This window comes from Salmo trutta, chromosome 22 (assembly GCF_901001165.1).
Source record: "Salmo trutta chromosome 22, fSalTru1.1, whole genome shotgun sequence".
Lineage (NCBI taxonomy): Eukaryota > Metazoa > Chordata > Actinopteri > Salmoniformes > Salmonidae > Salmo > Salmo trutta.
Genome location: NC_042978.1, coordinates 9,647,076 through 9,671,546, shown reverse-complemented (window position 1 = coordinate 9,671,546; position 24,471 = coordinate 9,647,076). Strand labels below are relative to the sequence as shown.

Here is a 24,471-nt window from a genome sequence, read left to right as displayed (position 1 = left end):
CAATCATCCTGCAGGGATTTCAGAGGTCAGGGAAATGACACACTAGCTCTCAGCATCCATCCTGCAGATGAAGACAGATCTTCTCCCCCTGAAGTATCCCTACTGTCATCTTTATTACAAAGGCTGCAGCAGGGGTGCTTGGGAAAAGTCACAAGGCAGAGCCATCTCAGCTTTCTGCTGAGGTCTGGGGTGTGTTGCCCTGCTGTGCGTCTGCTCAATGGGGGACCCGGTGTACTCTCACTGGCCTGATAGATGAGCTACATGAGCCTGAAAGCCATCTTTAAAACATATGGGTGACACTCCTAATCTACACAGTGCAACAGAAAGTGACGGGGTGAATGTGTTGTACAGTAGGTGGGCGAGCTGGATATTCTAGATGTGGTATCAGTATGGATATCCGACACCGCTACGGTGAATACAGCGGTTCATCGATTTGTTATAGCCAGAGTTGTGTTGCAGCGGGAGGTTGCTTGCTGTGGAGGGGGTTCGTTGTGAGGATTGTTTGAGGGCATAGGAGCTGTGTTCCTTTACGAACGTCATTTACAAAAGGCGGCCATTTTCATTAAATTATCACTTTATTTACAAAAGTCTCAAATGACAAATGAAAGCAAAAAGACAGTCATACAGTACAATTAGTTCCCTTGCTGCCAGACATACTCAATAACCACAGATGACATGATATTTACAGTACACCGTTCTCAGTGCAGATTCTAGATTCTCATAGGAGTATAACAACGATGACTTGAAGCTCTATGGTGGGGGTCATCAACCCACTGGTACTGGAGAGCTACACGGTGTGGCTAATGTTGTGTTGGAACAAAAGCCTGTACTGTAACCCTCCGGGACCTGAGCTTGTGACCACGGGTGAATCTCAAGTCTTTCCTTGTATCCTCTATCCTCATCTCCTCAGATTTGATCTTCAAATACATTTTGAGGAGAAGACAAGGAATGAAGGACAAAGAAGCAAGGAGAGACTAAGTCTCGCTTCACAGGCTCTCCTGCTGACATTGGGGTACATGTAGACAGGAGAAGTGGACTCGGAATAGTCCGTATGTACTGGTCGGGTGAAAAAAAGGATGCCAAAAGAGGGGCATAATTTAAAATGACAGCATTCAGAGGATGGAGGTTGTAGTTGTTTTTCACTTTCGCCCTGAAACGACAGAAAAGAGGTTGCATGCAGTATTTTTTGTGTTGTTGAACTGATATACTTGAATGAGTCAGTGTTCAATTCTCATTAGAATATTTTTTTTTCACCTTTATTAAACCAGGTAGGCTAGTTGAGAACAAGTTCTCATTTGTAACTGCGACCTGGCCAAGATAAAGCATAGCAATTCGACACATACAACAACACAGATGCCTAGCAGACCGTACAGTGTGGGCTCATGTACATACCATTTTGAATGTCATACAGATGTAATACGAATGTCATACAGATGTAATACGAATGTCATACAGATGTAATAAGAATGTCATGCAGATGTAATAAGAATGTCATACAGATGTAATAAGAATGTCATAGATGTAATAAGCGCATGTAATACGAATGTCATGCAGATGTAATAAGAATGTCATGCAGATGTAATAAGAATGTCATACAGATGTAATAAGAATGCCATACAGATGTAATAAGCGCATGTAATACGAATGTCATGCAGATGTAATAAGAATGTCATACAGATGTAATAAGAATGTCATGCAGATGTAATAAGAATGTCATGCAGATGTAATAAGAATGTCATGCAGATGTAATAAGAATGTCATGCAGATGTAATAAGAATGTCATGCAGATGTAATACGAATGTCATACAGATGTAATAAGAATGTCATAGATGTAATAAGCGCATGTAATACGAATGTCATGCAGATGTAATAAGAATGTCATGCAGATGTAATAAGAATGTCATACAGATGTAATAAGAATGCCATACAGATGTAATAAGCGCATGTAATACGAATGTCATGCAGATGTAATAAGAATGTCATGCAGATGTAATAAGAATGTCATGCAGATGTAATAAGAATGTCATGCAGATGTAATACGAATGTCATACAGATGTAATAAGCGCATGTAATAAGAATGTCATGCAGATGTAATAAGAATGTCATGCAGATGTAATAAGAATGTCATGCAGATGTAATAAGAATGTCATGCAGATGTAATAAGAATGTCATGCAGATGTAATACGAATGTCATACAGATGTAATAAGAATGTCATAGATGTAATAAGCGCATGTAATACGAATGTCATGCAGATGTAATAAGCGCATGTAATAAGAATGTCATGCAGATGTAATACGAATGTCATGCAGATGTAATAAGCGCATGTAATAAGAATGTCATGCAGATGTAATAAGAATGTCATGCAGATGTAATAAGAATGTCATGCAGATGTAATAAGAATGTCATGCAGATGTAATACGAATGTCATACAGATGTAATAAGAATGTCATAGATGTAATAAGCGCATGTAATACGAATGTCATGCAGATGTAATAAGAATGTCATGCAGATGTAATAAGAATGTCATACAGATGTAATAAGAATGTCATACAGATGTAATAAGCGCATGTAATACGAATGTCATGCAGATGTAATAAGAATGTCATGCAGATGTAATAAGAATGTCATGCAGATGTAATAAGAATGTCATGCAGATGTAATACGAATGTCATACAGATGTAATAAGCGCATGTAATACGAATGTCATGCAGATGTAATAAGCGCATGTAATAAGAATGTCATGCAGATGTAATACGAATGTCATGCAGATGTAATAAGCGCATGTAATAAGAATGTCATGCAGATGTAATAAGAATGTCATGCAGATGTAATAAGAATGTCATGCAGATGTAATAAGCGCATGTAATAAGAATGTCATGCAGATGTAATAAGAATGTCATGCAGATGTAATAAGAATGTCATGCAGATGTAATAAGCGCATGTAATAAGAATGTCATGCAGATGTAATAAGAATGTCATGCAGATGTAATACGAATGTCATGCAGATGTAATAAGCGCATGTAATAAGAATGTCATGCAGATGTAATAAGAATGTCATGCAGATGTAATAAGAATGTCATGCAGATGTAATAAGAATGTTATGCAGATGTAATAAGTGGACATTCAAAATTAGATAAACAATATATACAAAAGGTATGTGGACACCCCTTCAAATGAGTGGAATCGGCTAATTCAGCCACACCCCATTGCTGACAGGTATATCTAATTGAGCACACAGTCATGAAATCTCAATAGACAAACATTGGCAGTAGAATGACCTTACTGAAGAGCTCAGTGACTTTCACCGTGGCACCGACATAGGATGCCACCTTTTCAACAAATCAGTTCGTCATATTTCTGCCCTGCTAGAGTTGCCCCGGTCAACTGTAAGTGTTGTTATTGTGAAGTGGAAACGTCTAGGAGCAACCACGGCTCAGCCGTGAAGTGATAGGTTACACAAGCTCACAGAATGGGACTGCTGAGTGCTGAAGCGTGTAAAAAAATAATCTGTCCTCGGTTGCAACACTCACTACAAAGTTCCAAACTGCCTCTGGAAGCAGTGTCAGCACAATAACAGTTTGTCGGGAGCTTCATGAAAGGGTTTCATTGGCGGACCAGCCGCACACAAGCCTAATATCACCATGCGCAATGCCAAGTGTTGGCTGAAGTAGTGTAAAGCTTGCCGCCATTGGACTCTAGAGCAGTGGAAACTCGTTTTCTGGAATTATGAACCACGCTTCACCATCTGGCAGTCTGACGGATGAATCTGGGTTTGGCAGATGCCAGGAGAACGCTACCTGCCGGAATGCATATTGCCAACTGTAAAGTTTGGTGGTGGATGATTAATGGTCTAGGGCTATTTCTCATGGTTCGGGCTAGGCCCCTTAGTTCCAGTGAAGGGAAATATTAACACTACAGCATACAATGACATTCTAGACAATTTTGTTCTTCCAACTTTGTGGCAACAGTTTGTGGATGGCCCTTTCCTGTTTCAGCAGGACAATGCCCCCGTGCAAAAAGCAAGGTCCATACAGAAATGGTTTGTCGCGATCGGTGTGGAAGATCTTGACTGGCCTGCACAAAGCCCTGACCTCAACCCCATCGAATACCTTTGGGATGAATTGGAACGCTGACTGCGAGCCAGGCCTAATCTCCCAACATCAGTGCCCGACCTGCTCTTGTGGCTGAATGGAAGCAAGTCCCCGCAGTAATGTTCCAACATCTCGTAGAAAGCCTTCCCAGAAGACTGACTGCTCTGTCGTAGCAGCAAAAGGGGGACCAACTCCATATTAATGCCCATGATTTTAGACGGAGATGTTCGACGAACAAATGTCCACATACTTTTGGTCATGGCGTGTATGTACACCGTTAGGTGAAAAGACGTGCAAACCGCTATAAAAGGGACTCATCTCTCGTGGACAGACTTCATAACATGTAAATGGTAGCTGATGCAGTTACATGACATGTTTGTTCTGGGTTTCCACAATTACACAGCGAATGACTCACCAAAGCCTGTTGTCTCTAACTAACATGCTACTAGTGTACCCAGGTGCGACGTGTCTAACATGCTGTACTCGCGTACCCACCCTCAGGGTGAGATCTGGGTTCTTCTATAGGTGTCGTTGGTAATGGAGAGGCGTGTGAGTCTGGCACCGTAGTAATCCACTATGTAGTCAGACTTATCCGATGGACCCACTATCTAAAAGGAAGGAACAGAGGAAAGACATCAGGTTACACACGGTGAAAACCTGGGTCCAGCCGATAATACACTTCTGACTTGGTACTCAGCAATCGCAGCGGAGTGGGACCAGTGAACTTACACACACACACACACACACACACACACACACACCTGAGTGTGTAAAGGGCGCAGAAGCTGAGTCCAGTTACAGCTGGGCTACTGGTTAACCCTCTGATAATGAGTTTGTGACCAGAGTGTGTTGTATCCAAGTAGATCAACATTGGCGAGGCATTCCAGGCTTTTAAGGGACTTTGGGCAGATAGAGGCTTTCTGAAGTGTTAAATCAGACTGCCAGATTTAGAAATGGGCAGGCCGGTGGGCATGACCGATTCAGTACAGACAGCACCCACAACCGGACTGACAATTTCCATGTCAAGTGTCAACTCCCTCAATCCAAGACTCTCTGCTGTACAAACCAAACACACCTCAGAAGGCTCTACATGGAAATCCAAGACCTTCAATTGCTTGAATCCCAGTCTGATTCTCATTTAAAAAAAACACACTGCTCCCGCAATCCACGTCCCATCTATCTATCACCTGTGTCCATCTCTGCTCTACCTAGTTTGAGAGCAAAGTTAGACATAATTCATCTGGCGTGGACCACCTCTCTCTAGAAAGACACACAGAGACAGAGACAGAGAGAGAGAGAGACACACAGACAGAGAGAGAGACACAGAGAAAGAGAGAGAGACAGACACAGAGAAAGAGAGAGAGACAGACACAGAGAGAGAGAGACAGACACAGAGAGAGAGAAAGACACACAGAGAGAGAGAGAAAGACACACAGAGAGAGAGAGAAAGACACACAGAGAGAGAGAGAAAGACACACAGAGAGAGAGAGAGAAAGACACACAGAGAGAGAGAGAAAGACACACAGAGAGAGAGAGAGACACACAGAGAGAGAGAGAGAAAGACACACAGAGAGAGAGAGAGAGAAAGACACACAGAGAGAGAGAGAGAGAAAGACACACAGAGAGAGAGAGAAAGACACACAGAGAGAGAGAGAAAGACACACAGAGAGAGAGAGAAAGACACACAGAGAGAGAGAGAAAGACACACAGAGAGAGAGAGAAAGACACACAGAGAGAGAGAGAAAGACACACAGAGAGAGAGAGAAAGACACACAGAGAGAGAGAGAGAGAGAAAGACACACAGAGAGAGAGAGAGAGAGAGAGGAGAGAGAGAGAGAAAGAAGAGAGAGAGAGAGATCCCAAACCAACCACGTACAGCTTCCTCCTCTCCCCCAGTTCCATCCAGACATAATCAATGAATATAAATGATCACATGTCCCAGGTGTTTACTCATTAGTTCTCAAAGATGCATTTGCCCGCTCCGACGTTGCTTTTAGTCGAGGTAGTTAGCCGTTAAAATATGGGGCTTTAGCGTGACGTCTAAATGGGCTCTCCGGGGACGCGGAACTCTTTATCAAAATTGTCACTCTTTAAAAAGGCGGAGAACGAGAGAACCTGGACGCAGCCTATACAGCTAATTGAGAATGTAAGTGTTTTGCTGTGCGCGACAGCCGAAGCCGCTTAAAAGCATTGCTCTCTTAGGGCCTTCAATAAGAAATTAGGAGAACAATAAACAGTGCGCCCGTCGCCTCGCTTAATCAAAGTGGCCGAATGCACGCCAACGCCCCTTTCTAAGGAAATAGCGACTTTATAAAGGCCTGCATCCACAGTAGGATGTAGAGTAGAACTGGATAGGACGAGAAAAAGAGGTAACTAGATAGAGAAACAGTATACTTTTTCTCTATCACGGTTTGTGTTTTTGTCTCAGATGTGATACAGGGAACTGTTATGGTAAAATTCTGGGAAATCGCATTCATGACGCACAGTTCTAAAATGGCACACCACTACTATTCTATACGGTAAAAACATATTTTTAAGTAGAAGGACACGGGTTTCATTCAACACGGTTAACTATAATGAACAAACCAAACAAATAAGTGTGCTTTTCGTTCTATAACATCCGTCCATGTTGACCATGAGTTAAAGCTAAAGGCTTGCTCTGTCCATGTGGCCCGTGGTCTTATTCACAACCCTAAGTGTATACCGTAGCAAAAGTGTTTGCAACAGAAAGCGGAAAAAATAGTTCAAAAAATAATAATAAAGTAGTCCCTCCCTGTTTTGGCCGACTTGCTTCCATTTGGTTCCTAGTGAACACGAACCATGTATGGCATCCTGCAAACACTGGTTCCTTAATGGAGAGGCCCTAACAGGATGACAAATGGACTGGCCTCTCTTTGTCAGGCTTGGGGGCCATAAATGGGGGGTTAGGGGGGTCCTGGGGGACCGAGGATGATGGGGGGGATGGGGCTAGAGAAGCCCCTTTGCGAAAACACACCACAGTCTCATTAACCCCCATTCATAGAGAGGTTAGTGCTGAGCAGAGAGCCACACAGACACAGGTGCTCTTCTGAACACAAACACACACACACAGCGTCTTCCTGACTGGCTTGGCTATGCTTCTGTTCAGTGTTACGTGGCCTGCTCTGATTAGTGTGTGTGTGTGTGTGTTGCGTGACCATTGCGTCAAAGCCCAGACTGTTCTGTAAAGACCAACCTTGCTCCACTCGTTTGATTACCATCACTGTCAGGGTTCAGACACACCAGCGCGCTGAACTATCGGCAGACAAACGCTACATCCCACATCCGGCGCGACGTGTGCGAGCCTTTAGTGGAAGAGAGCCACTGTTTATTCACGGGGGGGGCGCTCAAATGGAGAATCTTCTTTTGAAATCGAAGAAAGAGCTTTGTAAAACATCCAATGATCATACTGATAACATCACAGTGGTTTCCTAACTTCTCTTTGCAGTGTGATCCCAACGAGCCTTTTAACACTTCTTGTGACCAATCAATGTAGTCATCTGCTGTGACCCAAAAGGAACCAGGTTCTACCCACAATTAGGGATCACTGACCTAACACGCCCTTGTCACCACCACATTGGATGCATAAACAATTACTTTCAATGTCACTGTGAGAAGACCATGGATTTTCACACACATAACCAACAGATTACTTAGCAGCTCTGTGTTCCACAGCTGTTCCCTGAATGACCCTTACCTGCATTGAGATCAACATGAAATCCGCCAAGCTCCCAATCCCACAGAAGCCCACAGTGCAGAACTTGAGCAGCCCTTAGAGCGAGAACGAGAGAAGCAGAGAGAGACAGAGAACGAAAGGGAGACACATAGTCAATGTGGGATGAAGCTTAAAGGGGCACACCATGTCTCTTTAAAAGTAGGCATAAATAAAATGCTGCCTGGCCCCTAATCATAATTTGCTACCTATTATGTGAGCAACGCTTCGTTGTTTACATGAAAACTCTCCCATCCAGGCGACTGGGCAACGTTTCAGTTTATCCCCCGTGTTCCGTTCCAACTTTGCCCGTGTGTTGCTGAATGGGAAATTAACTTGCGAGGCGAAGGTGAACGATTTGGAACGCTTTCAGCGCTGGGTGAATATGTGTCTGAGTGTGTTTTTTTTTTGCTGCCTGCTTTGCTTTCAGAGAGAAATGGTGCTAAGTCAACTTTGTTTCCAAAACAACTGAGGATTGGGAACAACAGGTCTTTATCGTTGAGAGGGGCAGTGAAGTATGAACGTGTGCAGCCGCAGGTAGTGCTTTAACTGTGCAACGGGAGTGTGAATTGGACGCATGAAAACCCAGAGCAAGGGCGGTCGTTCAACTAGACACATTCTCCTTTCAACATTCAAATGTCACTAGCCTACAACATAGTCAAATCACGACACTACACATATCTTAGGGCGGGTGACATCACTGGGCAAAGGCTACTGTTGCTCACTCGCCCCACATCTTTCACACGCACACAGCTAAACGATGATCTTAAATTGCAGGCAAATGATGGAAACGGCAACTCTTGTGATTAAAACACAATTACTCCAAATCATTATTAACAACATTGTACATTTCTCTATGGGGGGGGGTAGCTTTGTTGATTTTTAAAACGATGGCCATCAGGTGTCTGCTCTACAAAACCACGGCCCATCTTGCCAGCTTAATACGCCACTGTTCCATGGTGATGCCCACGCCAACCGTGCCAACCCACGCGCTGCTAAGTGCAGCCTCTAAAGCTTGCTCATGCCCGTCCACAGTGTGGCTCTGTGATGCCTACGTAACCCATGCTAGCAGGAAAAACAAAAAAGCCCCTAAAATGGGGAGAATCTTGGATGTATTTTTACAGCAAATAGGCCTTGCAAATACGTTAATAGAATATATAATAGATACATAGCACACTAATACTCATCTTGAACTTTACAGCAGGGCTCTCCAACCCTGTTCTTGGAGAGCTACCGTCCTGTAGGTTCACTTCAACCCTAATCTACCACACCTGATTCTAGTAATTATCTGGTTGATAAACTGAACCTGGTTAGTTACAACTGGGGTTGGAATGAAAACCTACAGGAGGGTAGCTCTCCAGGAACAGGTTTGGAGAACTCTGCTTTACAGCAATGATAAGTCAAAGGCCATACTGTAAACCAGGGGTATTCAAATCTTACCCTACGAGGTCCAGAGCCTGCTGTTTTCTGTTCTATCTGATATTGAATTGCACCCACCTGATGTCCCAGGTCTAAATCAATCCCTGATTAGAGGGGAACAATGAAAAAAAACACAGTGGAACTGGCTTCGAGGTCCAGAGTTGAGTTATAGGACTATAGGCCTACCTAAAGCTGGGTATCCCAGGTAGAAGCGATCAGCTCCTAACCACCCCAGGAAGAGGGACAAGGCCACTGCTATTTTGTAGGAGTAACCGCTCCTGCAAAGAAATCCAATTTTAGTTTGAAGCAGTTCACTAACGCTTTACATGTGTAGACATCACATATGATGGGGTATTATTTAGGCTAATCAATAACAAAATACTTTCAGGGTCATATTCACTAGGCATGAAACAGGAAGGCACTGGTATCTGGTGTGTATTCACTTGGAACAAAACGAAAGCAAACAAAACGGGGAGGGACCTACCTGACTTTTCCCAATATACATTTTTTGCTACGGTGTGCACTAATGAATACACCCGACCATGTCCAATAAGAAAAGTATTTTTTCGGTTTTCCTGTTGCAAAACGTTTTTCTATGTTGTGCCCTTATGAGTATTCAACATTTCCACAGTGCCGAATGTCAGGTAATATAGATACATACACATTCCTGCAGGGGATGCTCTGGTTGAAGCCCACTTCCTCTCCACTGAACCGAAATTCTGTCCCGTTGGACAAGCGGCAGCTGACATTCGGAGCAGGTAGGCATTCCACTAAAAAAAACAGATAAAAAAAACAGATAGGCCTAGATGCGTCAGGCTAGGCTAAATCAACACAAAAACACGTATGCACACAGGAAAAACATGTGTCGATTGATTGTGAGTTTAGGTACTTACACACAGACACAGGTTCAGAGTGATCATATATTGTATAGATTTTTGTATAGATTTTATATACAATGCTTTTGGAAAGTATTCAGACCCCTTGACTTTTTCCACAATTTGTAACGTTACAGCCTCATTCTAAAATGTATTGAATTTGTTTTTTTCTCTCATCAATCTACACACAATAACCCAAAATGATGAAGCAAAAACAGGTTGACATTTTTTGCCGATTTATAAAAAAAAAAAAACTGATATCATATTTACATAAGTATTCAGACCCTTTATTTAGTACTTTGTTGAAGCACCTTTGGCAGTGATTACAGCCTTGAGTCTTCTTGTGTATTACGCTAAGCTTGGCACACCTGTATTTTTGTATTTTCTCCCATTCTTATCTGTAGATCCTCAAGCTTTGTCAGGTTGGATGGGGGAGAGCATCACTGCACAACTATTTTCAGGTCTCTCCAGAGATGTTCGATCGGGTTCAAGTCCGGGCTTTGGCTGGGCCACTCAAGGACATTCAGAAACTTGTCCCGAAGCCATTCCTGCATTGTCTTGGCTGTATGCTTATGGTCGTTGTCCTGTTGGAAGGTGAAACTTCGCCCCAGTCTGAGGTCCTGAGTGCTCTGGAGCAGGTTTTCATCAAGGATCTCTCTGTACTTTGCTCGGTTCATCTTTCCCTCAATCCTGACTAGTCTCTCAGTCCTTGCCGCTGAAAAACATCCCCACAGCATGATGCTGCCACCACCATGCTTCAACGTAGGGATGGTGCCAGGTTTCCTCCAGCTGTGACACTTGGCATTCAGGCCAAAGAGTTCAATCTTGGTTTCATCGGACCAGAGAATCTTGTTTCCCATGGTCTGAGAGTCCTTTAGGTGCCTTTTGGCAAACTCCAAGCGGGCTGTCATGTGCCTTTTACTGAGGCGTGGCTTCCGTCTACTATAAAGGCCTGATTGGTGGAGTGCTGCAGAGATAGTTGTTCTTCTGGAAGGCTCTCCCATCTCCACAGAGGAACTCTGGAGCTCTGTCAGAGTGACCATCAGGTTCTTGGTCACCTCTCTGACCAAGGCCCTTCTCCCCCGATTTCTCAGTTTGGCCATGATGCCAGCTCTAGGAAGAGTATTGGTGGTTCCAACCTTCTTGCAATTAAGAATGATGGCAGGCACTGTGTTCTTGGGGACCTTCAATGCTGCAGAAATGTTTTGGTGCCCTTCCCCAGATTTGTGCCTCGACACAATCCTGTCTTGGAGCTCTACGGACAATTCCTTCGACCTCATGGCTTGGTGTTTGCTCTGACATGCACTGTCACCTGTGGTGTGTTCCTTTCCAAATCATGTCCAATCAATTCAATTTACCACAGGTGGACTCCAATCAAGTTGTAGATACAGCTCAAGGATGATCAATGGAAACAGGATCCACCTGAGCTCAATTTCGAGTCTCATAGCAAAGGGTCCGAATAGTCATGAAAATAAGGTATATCTTTTTGTATGTTTTTTTACATTTTTATTAGCAATCATTTAAAAAAAAACTGTAATCACTGTCATTATGGGGTACTGTGTGTAGATTGATGAGGGAAAAAATGAATTTAAGCAATTTTAGAATTAGGCTGTAACGTAACAAAATGTGGAAAAAGTCAATGGGTCTGAATACTTTCCGAATGCACTGTATAGCCTATGTATTTCAGTATGCATTTTGAAAATGAAGGACATATTAAAAATGGTGTGTCCTAATCAGCAACCATAACAATTCAGTTTTAATATTTCAACTGACTTTATAGGGAGGACCTTGGGTCGCCCAAAGACAATTCATGTTACCCACAAAATACCACATACATTGAAATGCATAACCACTCACCCCAAGCTATCATGTCCTTGCAGTTCGCAGGTTCTTGAGTGGCATCATCTATCCGTGGTTCTTTGCAAAGATACTTGAACAGCATTAAGGCAATGACCAAATATGAACGATCACTCACAGCATATTAAATAATACAACATATAAAACAAGTTGTGCTTGTGTCGTGATGTTGATATGCTGCACCCATTAAGTCAGTCATTATTATCAGCATTCTGAGGAACACTACATTACACAACAATAATGTATAGAGGCAACTAGTTATCTAGCTAGCTTTTAGCCCATGATGTACTCTTAAGGAGCCTACTGTTACTCCGTAAAGTCCAATGACCATATGTTATTTTCAGAGAGACTGGCTCTGGCAGCCAAAACAGTCAAATACTCCATCTAAACGTGAATCGATTATCAATTGCGATATGGTTCTAGAAACATAAAGCCCTTTACTTTCATATCACATTAAAATAAATCAACAAATGCAAAATGTACACTGTTTTAACCGGCTTTATCACAGTTGCAGCCAACAGTATTTTTCAGTGAAAACAGATTTATGGCAGCCTTCTTCCGTTACACACTAGATCATTGCTGCGGGATGTAGATACATTTAAATAATTTAGCCAAATTAGGCACACACACAAAAAAAAATCCACTAAATATTGCTCAAGTCTGAACAGACATAAATAAAATAATTCAAAATAGGCTACCACACTAAAGAGCATAATTTAGCTACCGAGATCAATAGCGCCTAAAAACTAGCTATGGATTAAGTTTTATCACAAGCACTTAAAGTCGGGAAGGCTGTAATTTGGGCAGTGCGCTTACAAACTGGTGTAAACCTTCAAAGGTTTTGAACAGGCTATATTTCAGCAATTACCAAGAGAGACTAGTGTCTACCATACCCAACAAATGACAGCAATAGGCTAATGATATTTATTTTACAAAAGCCTACTTATAGGCCTAAACTATCTTAAACTAAATACGGAGCACAAAATTAAAAGACTGATCAAACTTAATTTAGCCAACGAAAATGTCTCAACAGAATGAAACAAAACACGTTTTCTATATTTAAAGAACTGGTTTAGATTAGTAAATAGGCCTACATTAATAACAATGGCATGCAATAATAACAATGATAAAACTAATGATTATGAATATGAACAAATTAATAAAGTTCCAAAATTGTATCCTACCTGAATAGCAAGTTGCACAGTAGCCTGCATTTGGCAATTTGTGTGGTATAAAAAATAAAATTCTGCTCATGTCTTCTATCATGTAAATAACGTAGAACTGCATAAAATGTGTTTTTATGTAATGCCAATGTTTTTCCAGACCATGCAAAAAAATATATATATATAAATAAATAAATATGGAAATCCTAAAAACGTGTCGGCTCAACTGTATGCCACTACACAAATGTGATTATAGATGCATGCAATGCTTTATTACAGAGGGGATTTTTTCTCTCTCGCTGTAACATGGAGATATGGCCTTGTGGGATCAGAACAGTACACCAACCCTATTAAAGATGTGTATCAATTTAACCTTTTTACTTTTCCCTGATATTAAAGATCCGCGTACGCTTCCAAAACCGTACCGTAAGCGATGCATGTTAATGTTCAGATCCGAGACCGTTTCACAATTTCATTAGTTAGCTATATTGTTTCCCAAAAGTAGACACTATGCAGGCTTATGGCTAGCAGCTAGCCAAGCAAAATCATGTTAACAGATAGAACTAGACCGATAACGTTAGCTAGCAAACCAAAATTAAAAACCCTGTCATCATTGTCGTGATTTGCTAAAAATGACATGTAAAAAGATATTGTCCCAAGCGTAGACTTTTACAGCTATCGACATCATTTCCGAGAACAAGTTGAAAATGGCAATACGTGCAGTAAAAGAAGATGCTCAACGACAGAGTCCGTAAACAAAACAGCCGACTCCTGTGAGACGCCATGTTGAATGTTGACAACACGCCCACACCTCGTCACGTGACATCAAAAGTTTTTAAAGCGACACATCTGAGTACTGTATCGTCCAAGACCCAACTCGTGTGATTTCGTACCAGTAAGACTTGTTTTCATCTTTAAAAGTAGTTGAACTGATAACTTTGAACTTAAGCTATAAGAGTCTTACCATTCAAGTGATAAACTCGTTTAGTTTTGTAATATGCAAAAAAAACATGCTAATGCTATGCTAGCAAATAAGTTTATGTATCGCAACAGCTTACGTTATTAGCTAGCTAACAACAAGATAGCACACTATAGTACCACTGACAGTAGCTAGCTGACTCACCGAAGTTGGCTAGTTATCTAACGTTAGCTGAATATTTCGAGAAGCTCTGGTAGCATTTGTTACAAGTTGTTTTATGGGGTTATATTATCACCCGACAAAGGCAAAGCTGTGTTGTTTTAAGAACCTAGCTAGTTAACCGTACTTACTCAAACTTCATGCTTTGGATTAGTTATTCAACTAACGCTACAGCTACGCAAGACCAACAGAAACAGATGATGATGATTCTGTGCACCTGTTCCATGTAAAGCAAAACAGGCGTTACTACGTTAGCTAGCTAACGCTACGTCTCTAAAGTTATTAGGTCTTTACAGTATAACGTTAAACCTTTCTGATTTTGTGGATCAGTTTGGCCAGTACTGTACTTTATTTATCTTTCGCTCGACTTTGCTGCTCAGCTGATTTAAAACAAATAATTACTTCCTGCTTCAGGTAAGGTGCGGATTCGGTGATTAACTTCCGCCGTACAGGTAGGGTGTGAAATAAAATATATCTCTAACTGTTACAAGATAACTTTAAGTTTATGTTGCTTCGTCGTCTTTTGGTTTTAGCTAATATAATAGCCTAACTTTCTCGAGGTTTGTTAACATAATATATTGCCACACAAGCTAGCCTGTGTCTGTCGAAACTTGTTCACTGGCAATGTAGATAACCCATGTTATTGCGTTGCTAACAGAAGGACGATTGTGTATTTGACAAAGGCACATTGACCCACTTTTAGTTGCCACCAAACTAGAGTTTGAATTGAACATAGAAGACTATCAGTACCTTTGTATTGTGTACAAGACATATTGTTTAGGCCTAGACTATTTGATTGACCGAGCTCGAAATCAGTTCCACTTTGCCCCTACTACATAATCAGTTGTATTGTTCTTGATGTGCCTTTTATTTTATGTATTGTCAACTGCCTAAAGGTGATTAATTGTTGTTCTATGTTGTGTGTTTGATGTTTGCATCTCTCCTCTTAATTCCTTACAGGTTGCATCACAAAATATACCCAGACTGAGGGAGGACAATGTATGAAAATGTCCCAACAGGTACATTTATCTGCTCTCATTATTGAACTGTTTAATGAACGGTATGGGATATAAATGTGCAAAAACGATGCTTTTCACAATTATCGAAAATGTTGTGTACGTGTACATGCACGTTTCCATGGGCCTGTGTGTGTGCGCCTCAGTCTCCACAGTGGAGCGCCAGCAGGTGCTGCAGGCCTTGGAGCGGCTCCAGGCTAAGATGGCCCAGAGGGAGGAGTGGACCCACAGTGAGAGGCTGGGGGTGCTGAGGGACGCCCTACAGAGCCCACTGCTAGGACACATCCTCACGCTGCAGCACTCCATCAAACAACTCAAAGACCAGGTAATAATCAGAGAATGACGTGCAAACTGTCTTTAAGGACCCATGGCTTCGGAATGGAGCATAATGGTGATGGAGTGAGATATGAACATTGTCATTTGTTATATGGCCCATTTTTGATTAAGGCTTTATGTCGGATTACTAGAGTTTGTAACCCAACTTATAATAGCCGACATCTATCCCAAGTTAAAATATCCCAAGAGAAAGTTGATTGTTAATGCCTTGTAACATTTCTGATTTGTATAAAAGTGTTGAAACCCCTCAATGTCAGTGTTAGTTCAGTCTACAGAACACAGCATTCTAAACCTTTTTCTTCAGCTGAAAAGGAGGCATCAAAAAAAGCAGCCCGGCACTTTCATTCATTTGTATTCTGATCACGTTTTTATCGATGTAAAAAAAAAAAACCCTCCTTACTAACAATAAACAATCCACATGCCAAATTAAGATAATGGCAATAACCGATGCCTGCCTTCATATTCTAAGTGCTGCGAAGGTCAGCCGAGTGTCTATGAATGCGTCAGGTGAAAACCTATAGCGGGATGGAGAGGCGGAGGTGGTGGCACTGGCGGGTCGGCTCTTTTGTGGATCTATCAAGCTTTAATATCTACTGTCTGGGTTTGAGTAACTGCCTTGTCGGAGATGTATTGATGAATTGGCGGGGAAAAGCTGCTCCGTCAGCCTGGGCTAAATAAACAGGAGACTGATAACTTTCCACAATGTGAGTCTAAAGGTCATTAATACATTACCTGTTTGGGACCGGCCAGAGCTGCTACTGCTGCAGAGGAATCTATTGATTTTGTTACCCCCCCCCTTTTCTCCCCCCTTTATTTTTCTTCTTTTAGTTTGCAGACATTGTCTCCACATGTAAAGGCATCATTGTTTCTCTTGCTCTTGTATCTACTGCAACGCTAATCTGCAGCCCTTTTTCCCTATCGTGGGAAAATTGGATGTGAAAGAATGCAGCTTACGGTTGGATTTTGGTTGATGAAAGCAGCCTAGAATGGCAGACTTTAGTTTTTTTGTGTGGCTTCATCCAATTTGATATCTCTCAACTTGTATCTTTAGTCACATAATCACATTAACCCCCTAGAGTCGATTGACTCACCTGTACGTCAGTCTAAGTAACATTATTTAAAAAAAAAATCCCCCATCAAAATCCACCAGTTTAAGCAAGAGAGATGTTTTTTTTTCTATTGCCGCATCTGCCGATGTAGCGCTTCCACATCTGCTGTGAAAGGTGGCAGAGCTAGAGCGGTGTTTGTCAGACCGTGAGACATCCCGAAAATCGTTCTTCTCAGTAGCGTCCAAACAGTTTAGCCCACTTTGGAAAGGGGTGACTCCCACCCCAAACATATTTGGCTGTCCTTTTTGCCAATTATTTTGTATTTTTACGTCATTTAGCAGACGCTCTTATCCAGAGCGACTTACAGTAGTGAATGCATACATTTCATACAATTTCATACATTTTTATTATTATTATTATTTTTTTATGAATGTGTTATTCAATGCGTTTCTATGGGCTATAGTAGTAAAGGCCAAAATCAATATTTTATCAATACATGTTTTTATATATACCTAAAGGGGTTCTAAAATTCAAAATCAAATAGCTAATTGATCCATAGTATGACCATCTTTAAACAATTCCATGTGTCAGCTAAGCACCCCCTCTCCCCCAACATCTTAGACTCTAAAGAATTAACAACAATTATTTTACAATATTTTTTGTAAACAAAGCAGCTCTACCATAGCTACCTCCTCATTATCCGCCACAGTGAAAAAACCCTACCAAACCTCTCTTCTTCTCCTTTCCTCCCCCCAGCTGAACTGCATGCCTCCCGACACCTGCAGTGAGTTCAGTTTCTCCAGGAAGGGCCAGCTGATCGTCAGTGCCAGCCGCCCGGCCAGCAGCCTGTGCACATCCGGCCCCGGCTCGGTGCTGTCCAACGGCTCAGCCCTCTCCTCAGTGGGCCTCCGTTCCCCCGACCAGCTCCAGAGATGGCTCCACGCTGCCGCCAAGGTTCTGCACCTGTTCTGCCCACGCACACGCCCACCTGATGCTGTTGTCACAGCTAGCTATGATACTACCATGGTTATGGCCATGTGTACTTGGTCTGGTGGTGGATAGATGGTGGTTTTATACTGTGTCACCTGTGTATTGGTGTGCTGTATTCGGTGGAGAATTAAGAGACTGTGGTTTTAAACAGTTTTACCTGGGTATTTAATTTATTGTGTTCGGTGGAGTTATAGCTTTAAACATTTACCTTTTTGTATTTTATGTACTGACTTGAGTTTTAAGGGATACTTCGGGATTTTGGCAATGACGCCCTTTATCTTCTTCCCCGGAGTTAGATGAACTTGTGGATACCGTTTTTGTTTCTCTGTGTCCAGTATGAAGAAAGTAAGAGGTCGTTTCATCTGACTCTGGGGAAGTAGATAAAGGGCCTCATTGCCAAATGATGTATTTGAGACGTCTTCTGTACATTTTGAATATTTATGACCTGACCTATGTAATAATTGTCTTTTGTTGTAGGGGAGGCCAACTGAGCACATCAGCCTGCCCAAGCCCCTGTCTGGAAGCCTGGGCTTCAGTGTGGTAGGCCTGAGGCCTGAGGGGACTGGGGGCCACGGGGTCTTCATCAGACAGGTCCAGCCTGGAAGCATCGCACACAGGTACGCCGTCCTCCTTCTCTTTTATTGCCCCTAGTGTTCATTTGGTTCAGGTTAGAGTTTCAAAATTCTGGTAATTTCCCCCAAATTCCTGGAATCAGGAGGGAATAAGCAGCAAATGTTGAATCGTCCAACCAGGATTTCTGGAAAACCTGACATTTTTCGGAGAGTTATTGGAATCTTGCAACTCGAGTTCAGACCAACTCTACGACAACATTCTGCAATAGTGATAATCTAGTCAAGGACACCTTAATATACGCATATTAGAAGGTTTGCCAACTCTTATTAGGCCCCCTTCCAAGGAAAACATTACACAGTCATAAACAATGCATAATATGCTTGTATCAGCTTATGTCAACAACAAAGGGTATGTAGAGACATTTCTATTTCATTTAACACTGCTTGTAAAGGGTACTGCCAAAATTGGGGAAACACAGACCACTGACATGTCACTGTGCTGCTATAGAGAGACCTTATGAGCAAAGAATCCCTTTAAAAAATGTGTCTTTATCTCTATGGAACTTCCTGGTTAAATAAACATGATATAAACATACAAGATACACATTCCTTGTTTCTTCTGCTTGCTCTTTGACGAGGTCTAGATGAGGTTAATGTGAAAACGATGTCCATTTCTGATGTAAAAGGGGCTTTAAAAATGATATAGTCCTTATTTGTATTGTGCGTGTGTGCGCCGGTAGGGATGGGCGCATGCTGGAGAACGACCAGATCCTGGTGATCAACGGGACCCCCCTGGACCAGAGTGTCACCCAGCAGCAGGCCATCACTCTGCTGCAGCAGCCTGGGGACAGAGTGGAGCTGGTGGTGGCCCGGAACCCATCAACTGCCACACAGCACACGCCACTGCTCCCGCCCGGACCCATTATTCAAAATGTAAGTTCAAAGCATGTATTTATGTATCTCAGAAAGAAAATGCCTTCATATTTTGATATATGTTCTACAGACCACTCATGTCATGGTGCTACATTGGATTTTGGCCCTTTCGAATACATACATTAAAGGCAATGTGCTTCCACTGTTTTGAGCGCTGCATGACTGTATTTGTTGAGGTTGATTCAGGCAACCCGTCGGAAGATATTTATGGGTCGCACGTTTCGTCACAATATTGTTCTGAACGTTCTCTTGAGGACTGATGCCCAACTGAGGATTCAACTCGATGCCTTCTCAATGGCCGCTGATGAAGATTTTGTCTAAAGTGCATTATAGAAGCTTGGAAACAAAGTGACATTTCAGAAGGAGGCAAATAATTATGTCGTCTTTTTGTCGTCTTTATGATGTCGCCAGATTGACCTTAGATGCAGTATAACTTTAGCTAGCTAAGATTGAGGGGACAGCACCACATTTTTACTAGGTAATGTTAGCATTGCTATCTAAACTGAACAAAAATATAAATGCAACATGTAAAGTGTTGGTCTCATGTTTCATGAGCTGAAATAAAAGATCCAAGACATTTTCTATAGTTACAAAAATCTTATTTTTCTTTAATTTTGTGCACAATTTTTTTTACATCCCTGTTAGTGAGCGTTTCTCCTTTGCCAAGATAATCCATCCACCTGACAGGTGTGGCATATCAAGAAGCTGATTAAACAGCAGGATCATTATACAGGTGCACCTTGTGCTGGGGACAGTAAAAGGCCACTAACATTTTCAGTTATGTCACACAACACAATGCCACAGATGTCTCAAATTTTGAGGGAGTGTGTAATTGGCATGATGACTGCAGGAATTTCCACCAGAGCTTTTGCCAGAGAATTGAAAGTTCATTTAGTTGTTTTAGAGAATTTGGCAGAAAGTCCAACTGGTCTCACAAGCACAGACCACGTGTTGTGGTCTGTGTGGGCGAGCGGTTTGCTGATGTCAACGTTGTGAACAGAGTGCCCCATGGTGGAGGTGGGGTTATGGTATGGGCAGGCATAAGCTACGGACAACGAACACAATTGCATTTTATCGATGGCATTTTGAATGCACAAAAAAACAGTGACATCCTGAGGCTCAGTAAAATCTCTGAAATTGTTTCATGTTACGGTTATATTTTTGTATCTTTTTGACTAGCTTTGCTAGCTAATGGCGCCAATGCATCAAGTAAATTTGACGATGTCATAATGATGGCGAAGTTGTTTCCTACTTATTATTTGCCAAATTTAACAATGGCATCGTATTTCCACGCTACTGTAGTGTAATTTAGACACAAGTCATTAAGCCATGTTCAGAGTGACTGGGCATCAGTCGGACACCAATATGGCTGTGGCGTCTGTACAACGTTCATAACAACAACGCGATGGAGGTGCAACTCATGATTAGGAGGCAACTGTTTCTCGTTTTAAAAGTGGTACTGTTATTGATTTATTGTGGTTAAAAATGTTGACGTGTTTGCCCTCGTGGCCTTCTGGTCAACGTTTTTAGCGAAGACCAATCAATATAAGCGCTAGGAAGAAGTCAGGTCGATAACTAGGCAAATACAAAAAATTTTCCCCCGAGCTGTACATCAACTCGTGTTGTCTACTGATCTCTCGCCATTTGACTCTCATGCAGGGGTCTATAGGGCACAGGAGCATCAGTATGTCTATTATCTAGCTTACACTTTTTAACACTGTCATGAAGGCCAAGGCTATATCCTGTTATTCTGTAGCCTGTCACAAAAAACAGGCACTTGACCATCACTGGAGAGGAAATGGCATCAATCTGGTTTGGAGGTCAGGTTTTAGGTGATGCTACTTGACTCTGTAGGAGTCCAAATTCGGATTTGAAATTCATATTTATGCAGTATTTTACTACCTGCGGGCTGTTGACATTGAGTCTATGATGTTGATGTCCTTATAGCCTAAAGGAAATCAAGTTAGTGCTTCACTTGCAGGATTGCCTCCTGACAATATGTATTTAAGTCACTGTGCGCTAGCTCAATCAATGTAGACCTGGAAGTCAAGGAGAAGAAAGAAGAGAGTTCGGAGAGACCTAATGCATAGCAAAAGTTAATCATAGATTTGTTGTTGGTTAAAACAGTCAAAATACAAGTCTTGTCTTTTGAGCAATGGTCATCTAAGACTATAAGAAGCTCTGTTTTTAATTGCTACACTTTTCATGAATTCAAACTGTTAAATGACATTAACTTTCCTGTGGTTATTCAGTGTCCGGTAACCTACACTGAACAAAAATATAAACACGACATGTAAGGAGTTGGTCGCATATTTCATGAGCTGAAATAAAAGAACAAAAAGTTTATTTCGTACATTTTTTGTGCACATCCGTGTTAGTGAGCATTTATTTCACCTTTGCCAAGATAATCCATCCACCTGACAGGAGTGGCATATCAAGAAGCTGATTAAACAGCATGATCATTACACAGGTGCAGATAACTAAAACGTGTGGTTTTGTCACACTACACAATGCTATAGATGTCTCAGTTTTGAGGGAGCGTGCAATTGGCATGCTGACTGTAGCAATGTCCACCAGAGTTGTTGCCAGAGAATTGAATGTTCATTTCTCTATCGTAAGCCAGTGTTATTTTAGAGAATTTGGCAGTACTTCCAACCGGCCTCACAACCGCAGACCAAATGTAAGAATTTCTGCACAAACTGTCAGAAACCGTCTCAGGGAAGATCATCTGCGTGCTTGTCGTCCTCACCAGGGTCTTGATCTAACTGCAGTTCGGCATCGTAACCGACTTCAGTGGGCAAATGCTCACCATGGATGGCCACTGGCACGCTGGAGATGTGTGCTTTTTGCAGATGAATCCTAGTTTCAAGTGTACTGGGCAGATGGAGTCGTGTGGGCGAGTGGTTTGCTGATGTTAACATTGTGAACAGAGTGCCCCATGGTGGAGGTGGGGTTATAGTATTGGCAGGCATACGCTACGGACAATAAACACTATTTTATCAATGGCAAATAGAATGCACAGAGATGAGATGAGATGCTGAGGCCCATTGTCTTGCCATTCATCTGCCGCCATCACCTCATGTTTCAGCATGATAATACACGGCCCCATGTCGCAAGGATCTGTATAAAATTCCTGGAAGCATAAAATGTCCCACCTCTTCCATGGCCTGCATACTCACCAGACATGTCAACCATTGAGCATGTTTGAGATGCTCTGGATCGCCGTGTATGACAGCGTGCTCCAGTTCCCGCCAATATCCAGCAAATTCGCACAGCCATTGAAGAAGAGTGGGACGTCAGGCCACAATCAACAGCTTCATCAACTACAGTACCAGTCAAAAGTTTGGACACACCTACTCATTCAAGGGTTTTTCTTTATTTTGACTATTTTCTACATTGTAGAATAATAGTGAAGACATCAAAACTATGAAATGACACACAGAATCATATAGTAACCAAACAAGTGTTAAACAAATCAACATATTTTATATTTCAGATTCTTCAAAGTAGCCACCCTTTGCCTTGATGACCGCTTTGCACACTCTTAGCATTCTCTCAACCAGCTTCACCTGGAATGCTTTTCCAACAGTCTTGAAGGAGTTCCCACATATGCAGAGCACTTGTTGGCTGTTTTTCCTTCACTCTGCAGTTCAACTCATCCCAAATCATATCAATTGGGTTGAGGTCGGGTTATTATGGAGGTCAGGTCATCTGATGCAGCACTCCATCACTCTCCTTCTTGGTCAAATAGCCCTTACACAGCCTGGAAGTGTGTTGGGTCATTGTCCTGTTGAAAAAAACAAATGATAGTCCCACTAAGCCCAAACCAGATGGGATGGTGTATCACTGCAGAATGCTGTGGTAGCCATGCTGGTTAATTGTGCCTTGAATTCTAAATAAATCACTGACAGTGTCACCAGCTAAGCACCCCACACCTCCTCCTCCGTACTTCACTGTGGGAACCACACATGCGGAGATCATCCATTCACCTACTCTGCGTCTTACAAAGACATGGCGGTTGGAACCAAAAATCTTGAATTTGGACTCATCAGACCAAACGACAGATTTTGGTCTAATGGCCATCGCTTGTGTTTCTTGGCCCAAGCCAATCTCTTCTTCTTAATGGTGTCCTTTAGTAGTGGTTGCTTTGCAGCAATTTGACCATGAAGGCTTGATTCAAGCAGTCTCCTCTGAACAGTTGATGTTGAGATGTGTCTGTTACTTGAACTCTGTGAAGCATTTATTTGGGCTGCAATTTCTGAGGCTGGTAACTCTAATGAACTTATCCTCTGCAGCAGAGGTAACTCTGGGTCTTCCTTTCCTGTGACGGTCCTCATGAGAGCCAGTTTCATCATATCGCTTAATGGTTTTTGCGACTGCACTTAAATAAACTATTGAAGTTGTTGAAATGTTCCACATTGACTGACCTTCATGTCTTAAAGTAATGATGGACTGTCGTTTCTCTTTGCTTATTTGAGCTGTTCTTACCATAATATGGACTTGGTCTATTACCAAATAGGGCTATCTTCTGTATATCACCCCTACCTTGTCACAACACAACTGATTGACTCACACGCATTAAGAATGAAAGAAATTCCACAAATTAGCTTTTAACAAGGCACACCTGTTAATTGAAATGCATTTCAGGTGACTACCTCATGAAGCTGGTTGGGAGAATGCCAAGAGTGTGTAAAAAAGCTGTAATCAAGGCAAAGGGTGGCTACTTTGAATAATCTCATATTTTGAAGTAACACTTTTTTGTTTACTACATGATTCCATATGTGTTATTTCACAGTTTTGATGTCCTCACTATTATTCTTCAATGTAGAAAATAGTAAAAATAAGGACTAGCCCTTGAATGAGTAGGTGTGTCCAAACCTTTGACTGGTACTGTATATGCAAAGGAGATGTCGCCCTGCATGAAGCAAATGGTCCAGATACTGACTGGTTTTCTGATCCATGTCCCTACTTTTTTTCCTGTATCTGTGACCAACAGATTCATATCTGTATTCCCAGTCATGTGAAATCCATAGATTAGGGCTAAATAAAAATGTAAAAAAATCCTTATATGAACTGTAACTCTTTGAAATGATTGCATGTTGCGTTTATATTTTTGTTCAGTGTATAATCAGGCAAAGATTGGTTGTTATTAATAAAGCATTATTGTCATTAAACTCTTTTGGCAGGAATAGGTTTAATTTTTTATCAGAACTGACATGTGAAGGGAGGTGTAGAATGAGCAACTTGCAGCGGGTGAAAATGAGACCGGCTATGTCAACACTGGGGTGACGGATACGATTA

General features: G+C 41.9%; 2 protein-coding genes across 6 annotated transcripts in view; one reads left to right on the top strand and one right to left on the bottom strand.

Annotated features, from left to right (window-relative positions):
- Nucleotides 1–556: 556 nt before the first annotated feature.
- Nucleotides 557–14,494, bottom strand: LOC115158034 (TM2 domain-containing protein 1). Of its 5 annotated transcripts, XM_029706498.1 has the most exons (7): nt 13,788–14,014; nt 11,974–12,047; nt 9,903–10,011; nt 9,428–9,519; nt 7,808–7,881; nt 4,588–4,700; nt 557–1,150 (listed from the first exon to the last, which is right to left on the bottom strand). In XM_029706498.1, exons 1-6 carry the CDS (start codon nt 13,919–13,921, stop codon nt 4,590–4,592), a joined length of 594 nt encoding a protein of 197 aa, XP_029562358.1. In that variant the 5' UTR covers nt 13,922–14,014; the 3' UTR covers nt 557–1,150; nt 4,588–4,589. The 5 variants fall into 5 exon arrangements, 4 of the variants coding, with proteins under 4 accessions (XP_029562358.1, XP_029562359.1, XP_029562356.1 ...); XM_029706499.1 differs by lacking the exons at nt 4,588–4,700; nt 13,788–14,014 and adding an exon at nt 14,406–14,494 and having other exon boundaries at nt 11,974–12,046; XM_029706496.1 differs by lacking the exon at nt 4,588–4,700 and having other exon boundaries at nt 13,788–14,240.
- Nucleotides 14,495–14,605: 111 nt separating this feature from the next.
- LOC115158033 (inaD-like protein) overlaps nt 14,606–24,471 on the top strand; it is a gene marked incomplete in the record, with an annotated part of 141,832 nt that continues 131,966 nt past the window's right edge. The window contains 6 exon segments of the mRNA XM_029706495.1: nt 14,606–14,688; nt 15,235–15,293; nt 15,437–15,615; nt 17,432–17,629; nt 18,143–18,282; nt 18,978–19,170. Coding sequence (XP_029562355.1) covers nt 15,272–15,293; nt 15,437–15,615; nt 17,432–17,629; nt 18,143–18,282; nt 18,978–19,170 — 732 coding nt within the window.